This window comes from Ursus maritimus, unplaced genomic scaffold (genome assembly GCF_017311325.1).
Source record: "Ursus maritimus isolate PB19 unplaced genomic scaffold, ASM1731132v1 scaffold_32, whole genome shotgun sequence".
NCBI lineage: Eukaryota > Metazoa > Chordata > Mammalia > Carnivora > Ursidae > Ursus > Ursus maritimus.
This window is the reverse complement of record NW_024425786.1, coordinates 20534535-20547844: the sequence shown is the minus strand read 5'-3', so window position 1 is coordinate 20547844 and position 13310 is coordinate 20534535. Positions and strand designations below refer to the sequence as shown.

Below are 13310 nucleotides of genomic sequence, written 5' to 3'. Positions count from 1 at the left end.
ACCCGAAATCATAAACATCTAGGACTAGCATGATTCAGGCCCCAGGCAATGCTTCTAAAATCTTGTGTTCTGTGTTCCCAGAACAAAAGTGAATTGTGCTGATTGCTGTAAAGGTTTGCAGGTTGTGTCAGTGCCAACATCAGAGAACACACACTGCTTCAAAGTCTGCAGGACACTGAAAGATAGAGCTTAGGCAAGAGAACCGACAAATTCATTCATTGCCTTGCCAAAACTTTCCTCTCTGATAGCAGGAAGGTAATAAATTCTGGCACAACAAAGTATCATTTTCCAGTAGTGTCCAGTGTCCATTTTCTTGTTTCTCTTCCAGTTTCAATTTCCAACTGGAGGTACTCGTAAATTACCTTGGCATTCACAACGGTTACACATGGTAGCTGAGGGATGTTTTCCAATTGAACAAATATTATTACTCATCTGGGTATGCATAGAACTAGACGTAACATGTGTGAGGCATAGTACCAATTCTTTCTATGGGATTTAGCTGGATATTGAATGTTAAAATGGCAGAGAGTTTTATTTTTAAAAAATTAGGAAGATTTGATAAAATTTTCAAAACCAAAATAATCAACTTTATCATTTTATTTTTTAAGTATTTATTTATTTAGAGACAGCACATGTGGGGGGCGGGGCAGAGGGCGAGGGAGAGAGAGAATCCAAAGCAGAAGCAGACTCCATGCTGAGCGCAGAGCTGGACGAGGGGCTCGATCCCACGACCCCAAGATCATGACCTGAGTCAGACACTCAACCAACTGAGCCACCCAGGTGCCACCTCAATCTTCATTTTAAATGTTATATTAATGTGTATAGTTTGCTTTTTTAATTTTTAATAAATGATTTAAATATTTTGGAAAGCAGGGCATCTGCTTCTCCCTCTGCCTCTTCCCCTGCTTGTGCTCTGTCTCTCGAATAAATAAAACATTTAAAAAAAAGAAATATTAGGGTGCACTTGTGGTGATGAGCACCAGGTGTTGTATGGGAGTGTTGAATCACTATCTTGTATCCCTGAAACTGATGTTGGGCAGTTAGTGAGGCCTGATAGAGGAGTGCGAAGCAGATGCTGGCCACACCCTGGGAGCCGCCCCAGGGGATTAACAGCCACCCTTTCGGAGCCACCTCCAAGGGCTAACAGAATAGGAAAGGCCACAAGGGGACTTCCAGGAGCTGAGCATGAGCGCAAAAGGTGCAACTACGCTATATGTTAACTAACTGGAATTTAAATACAAACTTAAAAAGAAAGAAAGAAAGATTAGTAATTTTGGTGAAAAAAAGTCAAGGAAAATATATTCTTAGCGTGTTAATGGTCTTCAGCCAAAGACCCCCGGGAACGCACCTATAGATAAGCAAATTGGCTTTATAAAGCACTGCAGTGAGGGAGAATAGACACACTGGGAATCATGGGTGTTACAAACAGCCTTTTATAGGATCTGGACTAGGGCTGAATGACTTGGGGGAAAGTCTAAGAGAGCGAGGGATTGCTCTCGCTCTCTGGATGTGAGAGAGCAAGGACAATTCTACGGGGATCTCAATACATAAATCTTATCCATAGGGAGACGAGACTAGCACGAGGGTAAAACTAGTTGTTAAGAAGTAGCAGTCACTTATTGTAGCTAAGGGGGAAAGGGTAGTTTGATATTTTGAGGGAGGCACAATGACCTTGTTGTTATCTGTGCTAAGATAAAATATAAAGTGGCCTTGTTTTGTCTTATTTTGTCATGGTCTCAGAGTAACATTTGAGATTGGTATCCTATGAGATCGTTTATGTTCAATAACATGGTCTATCTGTGAGTTACAGGCCAGCCTTTTTTCTCTCTCTTTTATACGGAATAAATATATAATAATTTATTACTTATGCACATATTTTTGTATCTTTGTCCAAATATTTCCAGCTCAGGACGAGAACACCCAGATATGTAGTATGATAATGAAATGCATTCACTCTGATAGACTTTCGGTCACATCAAAGTTATAGGTCTACACATATTTTTTATTTTGTCATTATGAAGGTAAATTTAAGGTATAAAGACAGAATATATTTTATTTTATTATTCAGCTAGTTTTAAGTAGGCTCCACACATGGGGCTTGAACCCACAACCCTGAGATCAAGACCCGAACGCCCAACCAGCTGAGCCACCCAGGCACTAGAATATATTTTAAATGATAGGTTGTGTCTTCATTTAGAGTTTTTTAATGTTTAGACCTAATAGGTGCACCTCTATTTTATACCTTTGTCCCAGGCTGTATAGATGAGGGTGGTGGGGATTTGCTTTTCACTCAACGCATGCGACGTCCGCATCAGAACTCACCGCCCAAGCTTAGAAAGCAAACAGATTCAGATCGTGAGGGCTATTCAAGACACGTCCAGAGTTCAAGCACTTCTCCCACCCCTGTTGCCAATACTCTGGCTCGAACCACCCTAATTTCTTACCTGGTGTGGTGGAATTTGTATTCTGTCAATTTAGCTAAGCTGGAACTATGTTTCCCAGAATTCCCTTTCTCGTGTGGTTTTGCCACGCCAGGAAGACGAGGCAGGATTTGGAGGCAGAAGTGAGGCTGTAGCCACGCCTACTCTTGAAAGGTTGCTGCAGAGTCAGACGCTGCCGTGGCTCATGCATGTTTTCCCCGGTCTGCTGGCTCCCCTTGCCCGTGTAAGGCAGCAGCTGGGCCCACAGCCCCTCCAGCAACCCCCGGTTCTCTGCCTTCTGCTTCTCCAACTCCAGGCTTAAGTGTGTGTGTCGACGAAGGGCATCAGCTTCTATTGCTGGTCGTCAAAGTTGGAGGCTTGGAGGTGTGCGGAGACCAACAGGAGATCCAGTTTGGCCTCGTGGGTTCCAGTTCATCTTCAGGGGTCCGGTTCGACCTTGACATCCAGCACGTCATGTCCATCTTTCAGAACACCCACCACCAGAACTGCCTTGTTGACTTCTAGCCCAACACCAGATACACAACCCGTGTAATCTGTTTAAGCAGCCCTCGTGATTGTATCAGGCTAAATACCTATAATAAATCGCTAATTTTATATCACTCCTAATGGTTCTGCTTCTCTGATAGAACCATGATCGATACACCTGGACTTTTGCAATCGATTCCTGGGCAGCCAGAATAATCCTGCTAAAACTTGTCAGATGTCGCTCTGCTCAAATCCTTCCAGTAGCTTCCTTCCCACCTCACTCTAAAGTAAATGCGGGTCTTTAGTCTCACTGCCCCAGACGCAGTTTAGATGTCTTCCAGCGGTCCATATCCTTGCCTCATCTCCAAACGTTCCTGGATGCCTCAGCATCATCGGGAGGCAAATGTTAGTGTTTGGCATGAGCCTGATGAAGCCTGCTGCAGTGGGAAGCACAGAAGCTTTGGCACTCACGTCTGACCCAACTGGACCCAGGAAGGCTCTGGCTTGCCCAGAAACAGCCCAGTGGAATGAATTCACACAATTCCAAAGTGCAGACTGTTAAGACCCTGCCGGTGACCATGAGACCAGAGAGTGAAAAATTGCTGAGAGATAAATTCCTCACTCTTCTTCCTTCTTATGCACTATTCTGAGACACAGTGTTATGTGACCTCTCTGAAGAGATCCCATGTGACTGAGCAACTGGCTTTGATTTTTGTGGGACTCTGGCCAGCGAAATAATGCACTAGCTTGTATTTCTTTCTTTCCTTCTCTGTTTCACTTCTCTTTTCCCCTGGCTGTGGGGATTGCAACTCCCAAGAAAGCATTAGCATACAACCTTCGATTTGGACTCCATTTTCTAGGGAACATAGGCTGACATTTAGTATCAGAAGAGGTCCTAGAAAACAGACCCTCAGGATATGATTCTGTGGTTGTTTTTTCTCACGTATGTGAAGGCAATAGGGATCTCACTGCTGGTAGCGAGTGAAGTGATAACCTTGGCCTTCAGCTGCAACAATTATGAAAGCTCTCTCTTGTGGTGAACGGGAGACTAAAACAAAAAACAAAAAAACAAAAAAAAACCCAAAACAAGAAACCACATCCAGCTCAGGCAGGTTATAAGTGGCACAGGTGCAAAGGACTCCAAACGTGCAACTTTAGTAGATCTCCTGTGTCAGAGTCAAGGTCCCGACAGAGAAAGAGTAGGACCCTGAGACCTGGGATAGGGACATTAGGGCAGACAAACCTAAAAACCTTTATCTCATAAATTCTCCTGAGTGTTCCTGGGTGCCTGAGCAGCCCCTGCCCTCTTCCCAAGGAAGAACAATTTCCCTTTTCCTTGAGACTATCCAATAATCTCACGTGAAGCAGAGGTCTCATAAGATGGCATTTATTCTCCTCAAGACCTGCTCCTATCACCTCCTCAAATAACCAGGTCAGTTCCCGGCAAATCCTGAGTGGGGAAATTTAAGTCCTGACCTGGGAAAAATAAGCTATACATCAAAGGAATTAAAAAACCTAGTTAATATATGTGGGAGAGATCTTGGGGGTTTTAGACATGGCGGTGAGGAGGCAGGCATGGCAGAATATAAGACTGGCTCATTGGGATCACATCATCATGGACCACTGTCCCATAGTTCAGGCTTCAGTATTCTTTTTTTTTTTTTTTTACAATTTATTTTTGAGTAATCTCTACACCCAACGTGGGGTTCAAACCTACAACCCTGAGATCAAGAGTGCATGCTCCACTGACTGAGCCAGACAGGCACACACAGTCTTCAGTATTCTTGCAAGGGTAGCTAGATCTCAGGGGTGCCTGGGTGGCTCAGTAGGTTAAGCATCTGCCTTTGGCTCAGGTCATGATCACAGAGTCCCAGGATTGAGCCCCATGTAGGGTTCCCTGCTCAGCGGGAAGTCTGCTTCTCCCTCCATCCCTCACCCCGCTTGTGCTCTCTCTCCCTCTCTCTCTCTCTCTCTCAAATAAATAAATAAAATCTTTAAACAAAAAAAAATTAAAAAAAAAAAAAAAGGATAGCTAGAGCTTGTCTCTGGTAGATAGTTTCCAAAGTCCTTCCCTTCCTCTTTATATGTGCCCCTCCTCACATCAAGAGATGGAGTCTGTTTTCCTCTTCTCTTGGAATCTGGACTGGTCTTGTGATTTGCCTTAACTAACAGAATATGGTGGAAGGACACCATTCCAGTTCCAGACCTAAACTTCATGAAGACTGGCAGCTTCCATTTCCTCCTTCTTGGAAGCCAGCCACCATGTAAGAGATCCAACCACACTGAGACCCCCATACTATGAGGAAGTACAAGGTAGCCATGTGGAGACACCATATTAAGAGAGATGACTGAGGAACGCAGTCAGTTAAGCATTCACATCCAACTCTTGGTTTCAGCTCAGGTCATGATCTCAGGGTCGTGAGATGAAGCCCCACGTTGAGCTCCATGCTGGAGCTTGCTTGGAATTCTCTCTCTCTCCCTCTGCCCCTGCTCCCTGTGTGCACACTTGTGTGCTCTCTTTCTCTCTCTCAAATAAATAAATCTTTTTTAAAAAGAGAGAGAAGACTGACCAGTCCCCAGGTGTTCCATCCATCCCAGCTGAAGTGCCATTTATGTAAGTGAAAAGTACATCTTGGACATTTCTTCTCCTACAAACACCTGTAAACACCACATGAAGCAAATGGACACCCAACTAAGCCTAACCCAGATTGCAGAATTGTGAAAAATAATAAATGCGGTTGTCGTAAGCCTTTAAGTTTGGGGGGGGGTTGTTATTCAGCAACGAATAATTGAAATATGGTCTTAATACTTTACAAGGATGGTTCGTTAAAGCAGGATGGTGGCCTACAATAAATGAGGTCAAGATGCTAAAACTTCCATGGTCGAGTATTTAAGAAGAGGTCAGAAAGTTCAAGAAGGTGGGACAGTAAGATCCAAGAACTCAGCATCTGACTATGTTCTCTAGGAGGGTCCAGAGGACATTCTCTTTACTAAGGCAACGAGGGTTCACTGAGAAATAGACATCAGCATCTCTGAGTAGCTCGGTGGTGTCTGTCTTTGGTAGATGGGGATGAAGAGTGAGAGATGCTGCTGTGGAACTGGCATCCCTAATAATTGTAATATTGGGATCCCAGAATGGCAGAAGTGGCGTCCAAGGCCAGGTGAGTATGATGACTGTCATGGGCAGCAAGGCCAAAGTGACAATGAGGGTGCCTTGATCTGCAGGAATCTATGGCAAGTTGACTATGGGGATGGGATGGACGGCTGACTGGGTAATCCTCGATTTTATTTATTTATTTATTTATTTATTTATTTATTTATTTAAAAGATTATATTCTGGGGGCCCCTGGGTGGCTCAGTCAGGTAAGTGCCCTACTTTTGGTTTCAGCTCAGGTCATGATCTCAGCGTTGTGAGATCAAACCCCACATTGGGTTCTACGCTCAGCATGGAGTCTGCTTGAGATTCTCTCCCTCTGCCCCTCCCCCCACTCTCATGCGTACACTCTCTCTCTCAAATAAATAAAATCTTAAAAAAAAAAAAAGCTTAAAATATTTTATTTTTAAGTAATCTTTATACCCATCATGAGGCTTGAACTTATGAACCTGAGACCAATAGTCACATGTTCTACTGACTGAGCCAGCCAGGTACCCACTCTCAATTTTTATGTTAAAAAAAAAAAATCAAGGGGCAACTGGGTGGCTCAGTTGGTTAAGCGTCTGCCTTCAGCTCGGGTCATGACCCCAGGGTTCTGGGATCCAGTCCTCCATTGGGCTCCCTGCTCAGTGGGGAGCCTTCTGCTCCCTCTCACTCTCGTTCTGCCTGAAACTGCGCCCGCTTGTGCTCTCTCTCTTCCTCTGTCAAATAAATAAATAAAATATTTAAGAAAAAAATCAAAAGCTGATCAGCAGGGGCGCCTGGGTAGCGCCGTCATTAAGCATCTGCCTTCTGCTCAGGGCGTGATCCCAGTGTTCTGGGATCGAGCCCCACATCAGGCTCCTCCACTATGAGCCTGCTTCTTCCTCTCCCACTTCCCCTGCTTGTATTCCCTCTCTGGCTGGTTGTCTCTCTGTCAGATAAATAAATAAAATCTTTAAATAAAAAAAAAAAGCTGATCAGCAGAAGACTGTCATTAACTGCCACAATGGAAAATGGAAAATCACAGTCTCTCACCCAGATCCTAGACCTAAGTTCACAGAACCAGAACACCTTGACTACAGTAGAGGTCGTGCCCCATTAAGGAGCAACTCTGCAGTGAGTGATACCATAGTTACGTATAGTAACTGTCCCTCTGATCCTGCCCCAAAGAGATCTGCGGCCATTTGCTGGGGTAACTGTGCACTGGAAAGAGAAGAATATTCACAGTTTTCAAAGACTGTTAAAGATATGGAGTCTGAGCTGACACAGAAACTAAGAGACACAAGATGCCAACATAGCTTTCTGGTTAGAGAGGGACTAACAGAGGCCAGACGATGGATGGAGTTTAGCCTAAACCCAGTGGCTTACATGATCCTGCAGATACAATGTGGCTGGAGGCATCTGTGGTGGATAAAGTTTCTGTAGGGAGCTTATGGAAGCTCAGAAAGGAGAGTTGTAGTGAGGACCCCTGAGATCTAGAGTAAGGACATACTCACCATGGGCCATTTGAACCAAAAGTCCTGATGTGGCACTGGGCCCCGCTGTGACCACTGGATGCCAGGGGCTGTATGTCTTAAGCTAGATGTTATCAGGCAGGAAGAACAACAATTCAATATGATGGAAGTGTTACCTTCAGGGCTGGGCCCGTAGGCTTCAGAAGGCACAAGTCAGTCAAATGGGCAGGCAGCTCGGACTCCCATTGCATCTAACTCTGTTGATCTGACACCTCTCCTTTAACTCATAGCTATGGTCTCATGCAGGGTTCCCTGCAGCTGATTGATAAAAGAGGAAAGGAGTCAGACCCCTTTCACGGATAGGTCAGTACGATATTTTGGCACCAGCTGGAAGCAGACTACTCTATTACAGCCCCAGTTGGGGTAGCCTTGAACAGTGGTAAAGCTTCTCAGGGGCAGAACCGTGAGCAGCGTACTTCTTCCCCTTTTGCATGGAGGAAGAGATGGACTGAGGTGCAGACGGACACTAATTCCTAACAAGTGGCAAATGGCTTGGCTCGTTGGCCAAGGGCATGGAAATCACAAGACTGGAATTTCGAAGAAAAGCAGGTCTGGGTAAGGGGCGTATGGATGGGAGTAGGCACAAGGCATGCGGATCTTTGTGTCTCATGTTAACGCTCACCAGAGACTGTCTACTGCAGGGGAGGCTGCCCAGCCAGCCAGTCGCATGTCCCATATTGGGGACATCAACCAGGCTCTGAGCCTAGCAGCTCTACTGCTTTGCAAAAGATCCATAAATGAATGCCCACGGTAGCATAGATGGAGGCTCTGAATGGACCCCACAATTTGGGTTCCCTCTCACCAAAGTTAATCTAGCAACTGCCAACAAATAGCCAACCAGCCAACAGGCTGCAGTGTAGCGATGCAGGTCAGGGAGACCCACCAGCCCCCTGCTGGCAACTCAGTTGTATCAGCCCCCTTGCACTTTGGAGAAGGCAGTGACTCATCCTTACTAGAATGTTCGGCTGTGTACTCCAAACATGGGTTGCCGTTCTTGCCCCTAGCGCTTCTGCAAGCATTACTATCCAAAGGTTTAAAGAATTCTCAGTCCAGGGGCGCCTGGGTGGCTCAGTCGGTTGAGCGTCTGCCTTTGGCTCAGGCCATGATCCCGGGATCCTGGGATCGAGCCCCACGTAGGGCTCCCTGCTCAGCGGGGAGTCTGCTTCTCCCCCTCTTTCTGCCTGCCACTCTGCCTGCTTATGCGTGCACGATCTCTCTCTGTTAAATTAATTAATTAATTAATTAATTTAAAAAAAAAGATGGGGCGCCTGGGTGGCACAGTCATTAAGCGTCTGCCTTCGGCCCAGGGCGTGATCCTGGCGTTCTAGGATCGAGCCCCACATCAGGCTCCTCCCTAGGAGTCTGCTTCTTCCTCTCCCACTCCCCCTGCTTGTGTTCCCTCTCTCGCTGGCTGTCTCGCTGTCAAATAAACAAATAAAAATAAAATCTTAAAAAAAAAAAAAAGAAAGAAAGAAAATGCTCAATCCATTACCAGGACCAGAGGATCCATTTTATGGCAAAGGATGTGAGCCAATGGCCTCATGCACATGGCCTTCCCTGGTCTTACCATAAGCCTACCACCCAGAAGCACCAGCCTGAGAAAACATGGAATCGAATGACGTCATTTCCACAAGCTTAAATCTCCTCCTGTTTATAATGAGGATTATAAACAATAGATGATACTCCGCAGAATTGTTGTGGGATAGGAAAGAGATCATGTATAGAGGGTATTTTACATAGGCCCTGCTGTGCAGAAAGTGCTCGATAAATGGTAGGCATTATTATGAATTGAATTGTGAAAGGCCTCGGCATCCCGAGAGGAGCTGGTGTTTCGGCTTCACGAAGCCCAGCAGGGCCGTGTTTCCCACTCCAGCATGATCTGTTTTGAATACTCTCAGCTGTTCAGAAAGGCCCTGGCTTCAGTGACATGTTTCTGCCAGTGGATATGGCAGAGACACCGTCACCGGGCAGAGCTGGAGGAAAGAGGAAAGAAAACCCAAGATGGGTCCGGGAAAAGGAAACTCAGTCTGGGATTGGTTGGTTGCCTGGGTGGAGGAGGCATTCCAAATGTGATTATAAAAAGCCAGCCTTCAGCCAGAGAGCTGTTACCTCACCGCTATTCCCATCTAACATCAGGCTCCGGGAAGGAAAGGAAGATTCCTCTTCTCCCCTCCACCAAGGTAAACCCAGAAGCTAGGAAGTGTGAATGGCAAGCTGCCAGCCTCTGCCAGGCTGCCTGCCTGTGAGCCTCATGCCCCGAGAGCCCGGATGCCCATTCCTCAGGGAGGCTATCCCCTGGGTCCCTTGTAGTGCCCTGGGCTAGGACTGGTCCCAGGAGATGGCCTGGGAGCTTTGAGGGGCTTGGGGTATAAAATGCCAAGAGGCATGACACTTAGCTTTTGGTACCAAAGCAGCAATCTGTGGCCTTAACCCTGGCACTTCACTTCTTTGGGCTTTAGTTTGGCATCTGTAAAATGGAGACCGAGCTACCTTACCTGCCCAAAGGACTGGACGATCTCTGAAACTCCTTTAATGTAGGATCTAATGTGACAATGAGTTCATCTTTGAGGATAGATGAAATTATCTGGAGTGGTTGTTAAAAAAGTGTGTGTTCGGGCATCAGTCAACTGTGGGTTTAAATGCTGACTGCCACTTCCTAGCTGGGCAGTCTTAGGAGTATGACTNNACCGCTCCCAGTTCCAGCTTCCTTCTCTGTAACACATGGTTGAGAGCAATGGTACCTACCCCATGGGGTTGTTCCGGGTATGAATGCCTAGTGCCATGAAGTGCTAAGTCCTCAATATATGGGAGGTTGTTCGTTTTTAATTCAAGGAAAATTCATTGAGCTGACAAAGATCACATGAGAGGTGAGTTTGGGGGCATATGTACTTTCCTACTCTGTGCTATAATGGAAGGAGCATAAGGTTTGAATTCCGAGTCTTGAGCGTGTGTCTAGGCTGCACCACTTGCTGTGTTACTGTCGTTGCCACGAGGAAATTGAAAGCCCGCGGCTCGTTAGGAGGGTCCTGGGCTCAGTCCAGAGCACCTCGCTGCATTTTATGGACTCATCCCAGAATAGGAAGGGGAAACCACCGAGCCGGTCCAAAAGAGCTCTGGAGACCATCTCCTCTCTCTCCCCCTCCTCGGGCTAGTGACAAAGCCTGCGCGCGGCGCCCCCATGCGGCAGGAGGCGGTGGCGCTCTTCCTGAGCTACCTGCTACTCTACGCCTGCGGCGGGGTGGAGGCAGGTAAGGAGCCCCGCAGGCGGGAGGGCCGAGGGATAAAGACGCGGAGAGTCTCAGACCCTAGGGGAGAGTCTCAGGATCCCTGGTTCCAGGACGGGAAGGGCTCTCACGATGGACAGCTCCGGGTCGCTGTAGCCAGGGTCCCAGATTCGAATGCCCCCATGTCAATTCCTCCGTCCCACCCGAAAGCTACTCTGTGCCAGTTCTGCGCCCTGCACCGCGCCTTCGGTGAAGTCTCTTCCCTTCAGGGAGGCTCCCCGAAATGGAAGGCTAGGGGTGGTCTCGAGCATCAGGCACAGAGAAGGGAGCCCCGCTCCCCACTCCACTTTGTCCCCTCCCCATAGGCAAGCGAAAACAGGAAGAACGACGCTCGAAAGACCGAGGCTCCGGGTTCTGGGGTGCGCTGACCTACATGGCGGTCGGAGGAGGTGCGTCCGGGGGCCGGAAAGCTCGGGAAGGTGGGGCGGGCCCGGCTGCGGGCGTTCCCTCGTCACCTCCTCTTCCTGCAGGGCTCCTGGCCGCCGGGCTGCCCGCGCTGGGCTTCCTGAGCACCGGCATCGCCGCCAACTCGGTGGGCGCCTCGTTGATGAGCTTGTCGGCCGTGGCGAACGGGGGCGGTGTGCCCGCCGGGGGGCTGGTGGCCACGCTGCAGAGCCTCGGTGAGTGGGCGGCCGGGCCCCCGGGCCGGGCTGCCAGAGCCAGGTGACACCACGAGTCCGGGTGTTCTTACACTCTCCATCCTGCAGGCGGGGAAACTGAGGCACCGAGGGACTAAGTACTGTACTCGCGTTCTCCCAGTTAATTAGCATCAGAGTCAGGATTCCAACCTCATCATATTCCTCGCTTTTAACCACGAAAGCCAGGTGCCTCACTGATGCTTTGGCCAGGTCACAACAAGCCTCAGTTTCCTTATCTGTTAACAGGGATGACCATCCTTAATATATCATTTTATGAATCTGCTCAATCCTAGAGAACCAGGTTGGCAAAAAAGGGGGTGCAGAGGGGCGCCTGGCTGGTTTAGTTGGTAGAGCATGTGACTCTTGATCTCCCGGTTGTGAGTTCGAGCGCCATGTTGGGTGTAGAGATTATACTTTAAAAAAAATTTTTTTTATTAAAAAAAAAATGCATTCACTTCTCTTTTCCACTACTTTCTTTTTCTTTCCCTCCCTCTCTCTCTGAGGCCTCTAAAATCCCAGAGAAAAAATTGCCCCGGCAGACTCCCCCTCTGCCTTCCTGAATCTTCCATCTGCTCTCAATTCTGGATGACAAAAGCTCAAAGAACGAGCCCAAAAGAATAGAGCCCTTCTCAGAGGAGGCAGAAGAGAAGACACAGATCAGTCTACACCCCAGCAGTGGGAGGTGAAGGCTGTGGGCAAAGCTAGGAACAGTCCTGTGCTGTAAGATGCTTGCGCTCGTGCATGTCACAGGGTTGTAAGGGGGATGAAATCCCTTACTTGTGAACCCCCAGCCCCCAGAGGGACGTCTCCACTGAGGTGGCTGTTATTAGCATTATTAATAACACAGTGTGTTCACCGCAGATGTGAAGAGAATTGGCTGTTATTTGTGTATTTTCCACTCTGAAACACATCTCTGGTTTGACATGACAAGTCAAGGGAGAACTAGAATTCACTTTGCAAAAGTCCTGTCCTCTCTCAGGACCCCTGTTTCTCCACTGGAAATGAAGAGGTTGGACCTCACTAATGGTTTCCAGGCATTTGGATTCCCAGGCCCCAAGTGACCTGGCTCTCTCTGCTTTACAGGGGCTAGCGGTGGCAGTGTCCTCCTGGGTAAGATTGGTGCCTTACTGGGCTACACGGTCCACAAACACCTAGAAAACAGCAAGGAGGAGGAGGAGGAAGAAGAGGAGTAGCCAGCAGCAACTGGGAACCCACTCCTTCCTCCAATTGTAGTCCAGAGCTTTCTCTGTCACACTCATCGGTGACCTAAGTGAAAACACAGAGTAAAATTCAATCAGAGAATGCTTTGCCCTGGCGCCTGGGTGGCTCAGTCAGTTAAGCATCTGCCTTTGGCTCAGGTCATGATCCCAGAGTCTTGGGTTTGACTCCTGCATTGTCTCCCTGCTCAGCGGGGAGCCTGCTTCTCCCCCTCGTTCTGCTGCTCCCTTTGCTCCTGCGCTCTCGTGCTCAAGCTCTCTCAAATAAACAAATAAATAAAATCTTTAAAAAAAGAAAAAAAAAAGGAAAATGCTTTGCCCTTCTGTGAGTCATGCTTACTGTGAGAAGCCCTGCAAGATCTGGCTCTAATTTGCCTTCTCCACACACCTCCGACCCCTTCCTCTCTGAAGCCAACCACAGCTCCCGGAACCTAACCAGGTGGTTTTGTCTCTGGGCCTCAGCACATGCTGTTCTTACTGCCTCGAATGTCCTTCTGAAGCTCATAACCCAGCTGAGACATCCCCTCCTCTGGGATTCCTTCCCAGCAGAGCCTCCTGCCACAGCGTGAACACTCAGGCTCGATTTCACAGGGTGCCCGGGGAGGCAGAGCTCAG

General features: G+C 47.9%; 1 protein-coding gene across 2 annotated transcripts; it reads left to right on the top strand.

Moving 5' to 3' along the window:
- Nucleotides 1–9604: 9604 nt before the first annotated feature.
- IFI6 (interferon alpha inducible protein 6) lies at nt 9605–13000 on the top strand. Of its 2 annotated transcripts, none has more exons than XM_040619095.1 (5): nt 9605–9736; nt 10709–10804; nt 11146–11229; nt 11311–11460; nt 12562–13000. In XM_040619095.1, exons 2-5 carry the CDS (start codon nt 10735–10737, stop codon nt 12669–12671), a joined length of 414 nt encoding a protein of 137 aa, XP_040475029.1. In that variant the 5' UTR covers nt 9605–9736; nt 10709–10734; the 3' UTR covers nt 12672–13000. The 2 variants fall into 2 exon arrangements, with proteins under 2 accessions (XP_040475029.1, XP_040475030.1); XM_040619096.1 differs by lacking the exon at nt 9605–9736 and adding an exon at nt 10297–10423.
- Nucleotides 13001–13310: the final 310 nt, after the last annotated feature.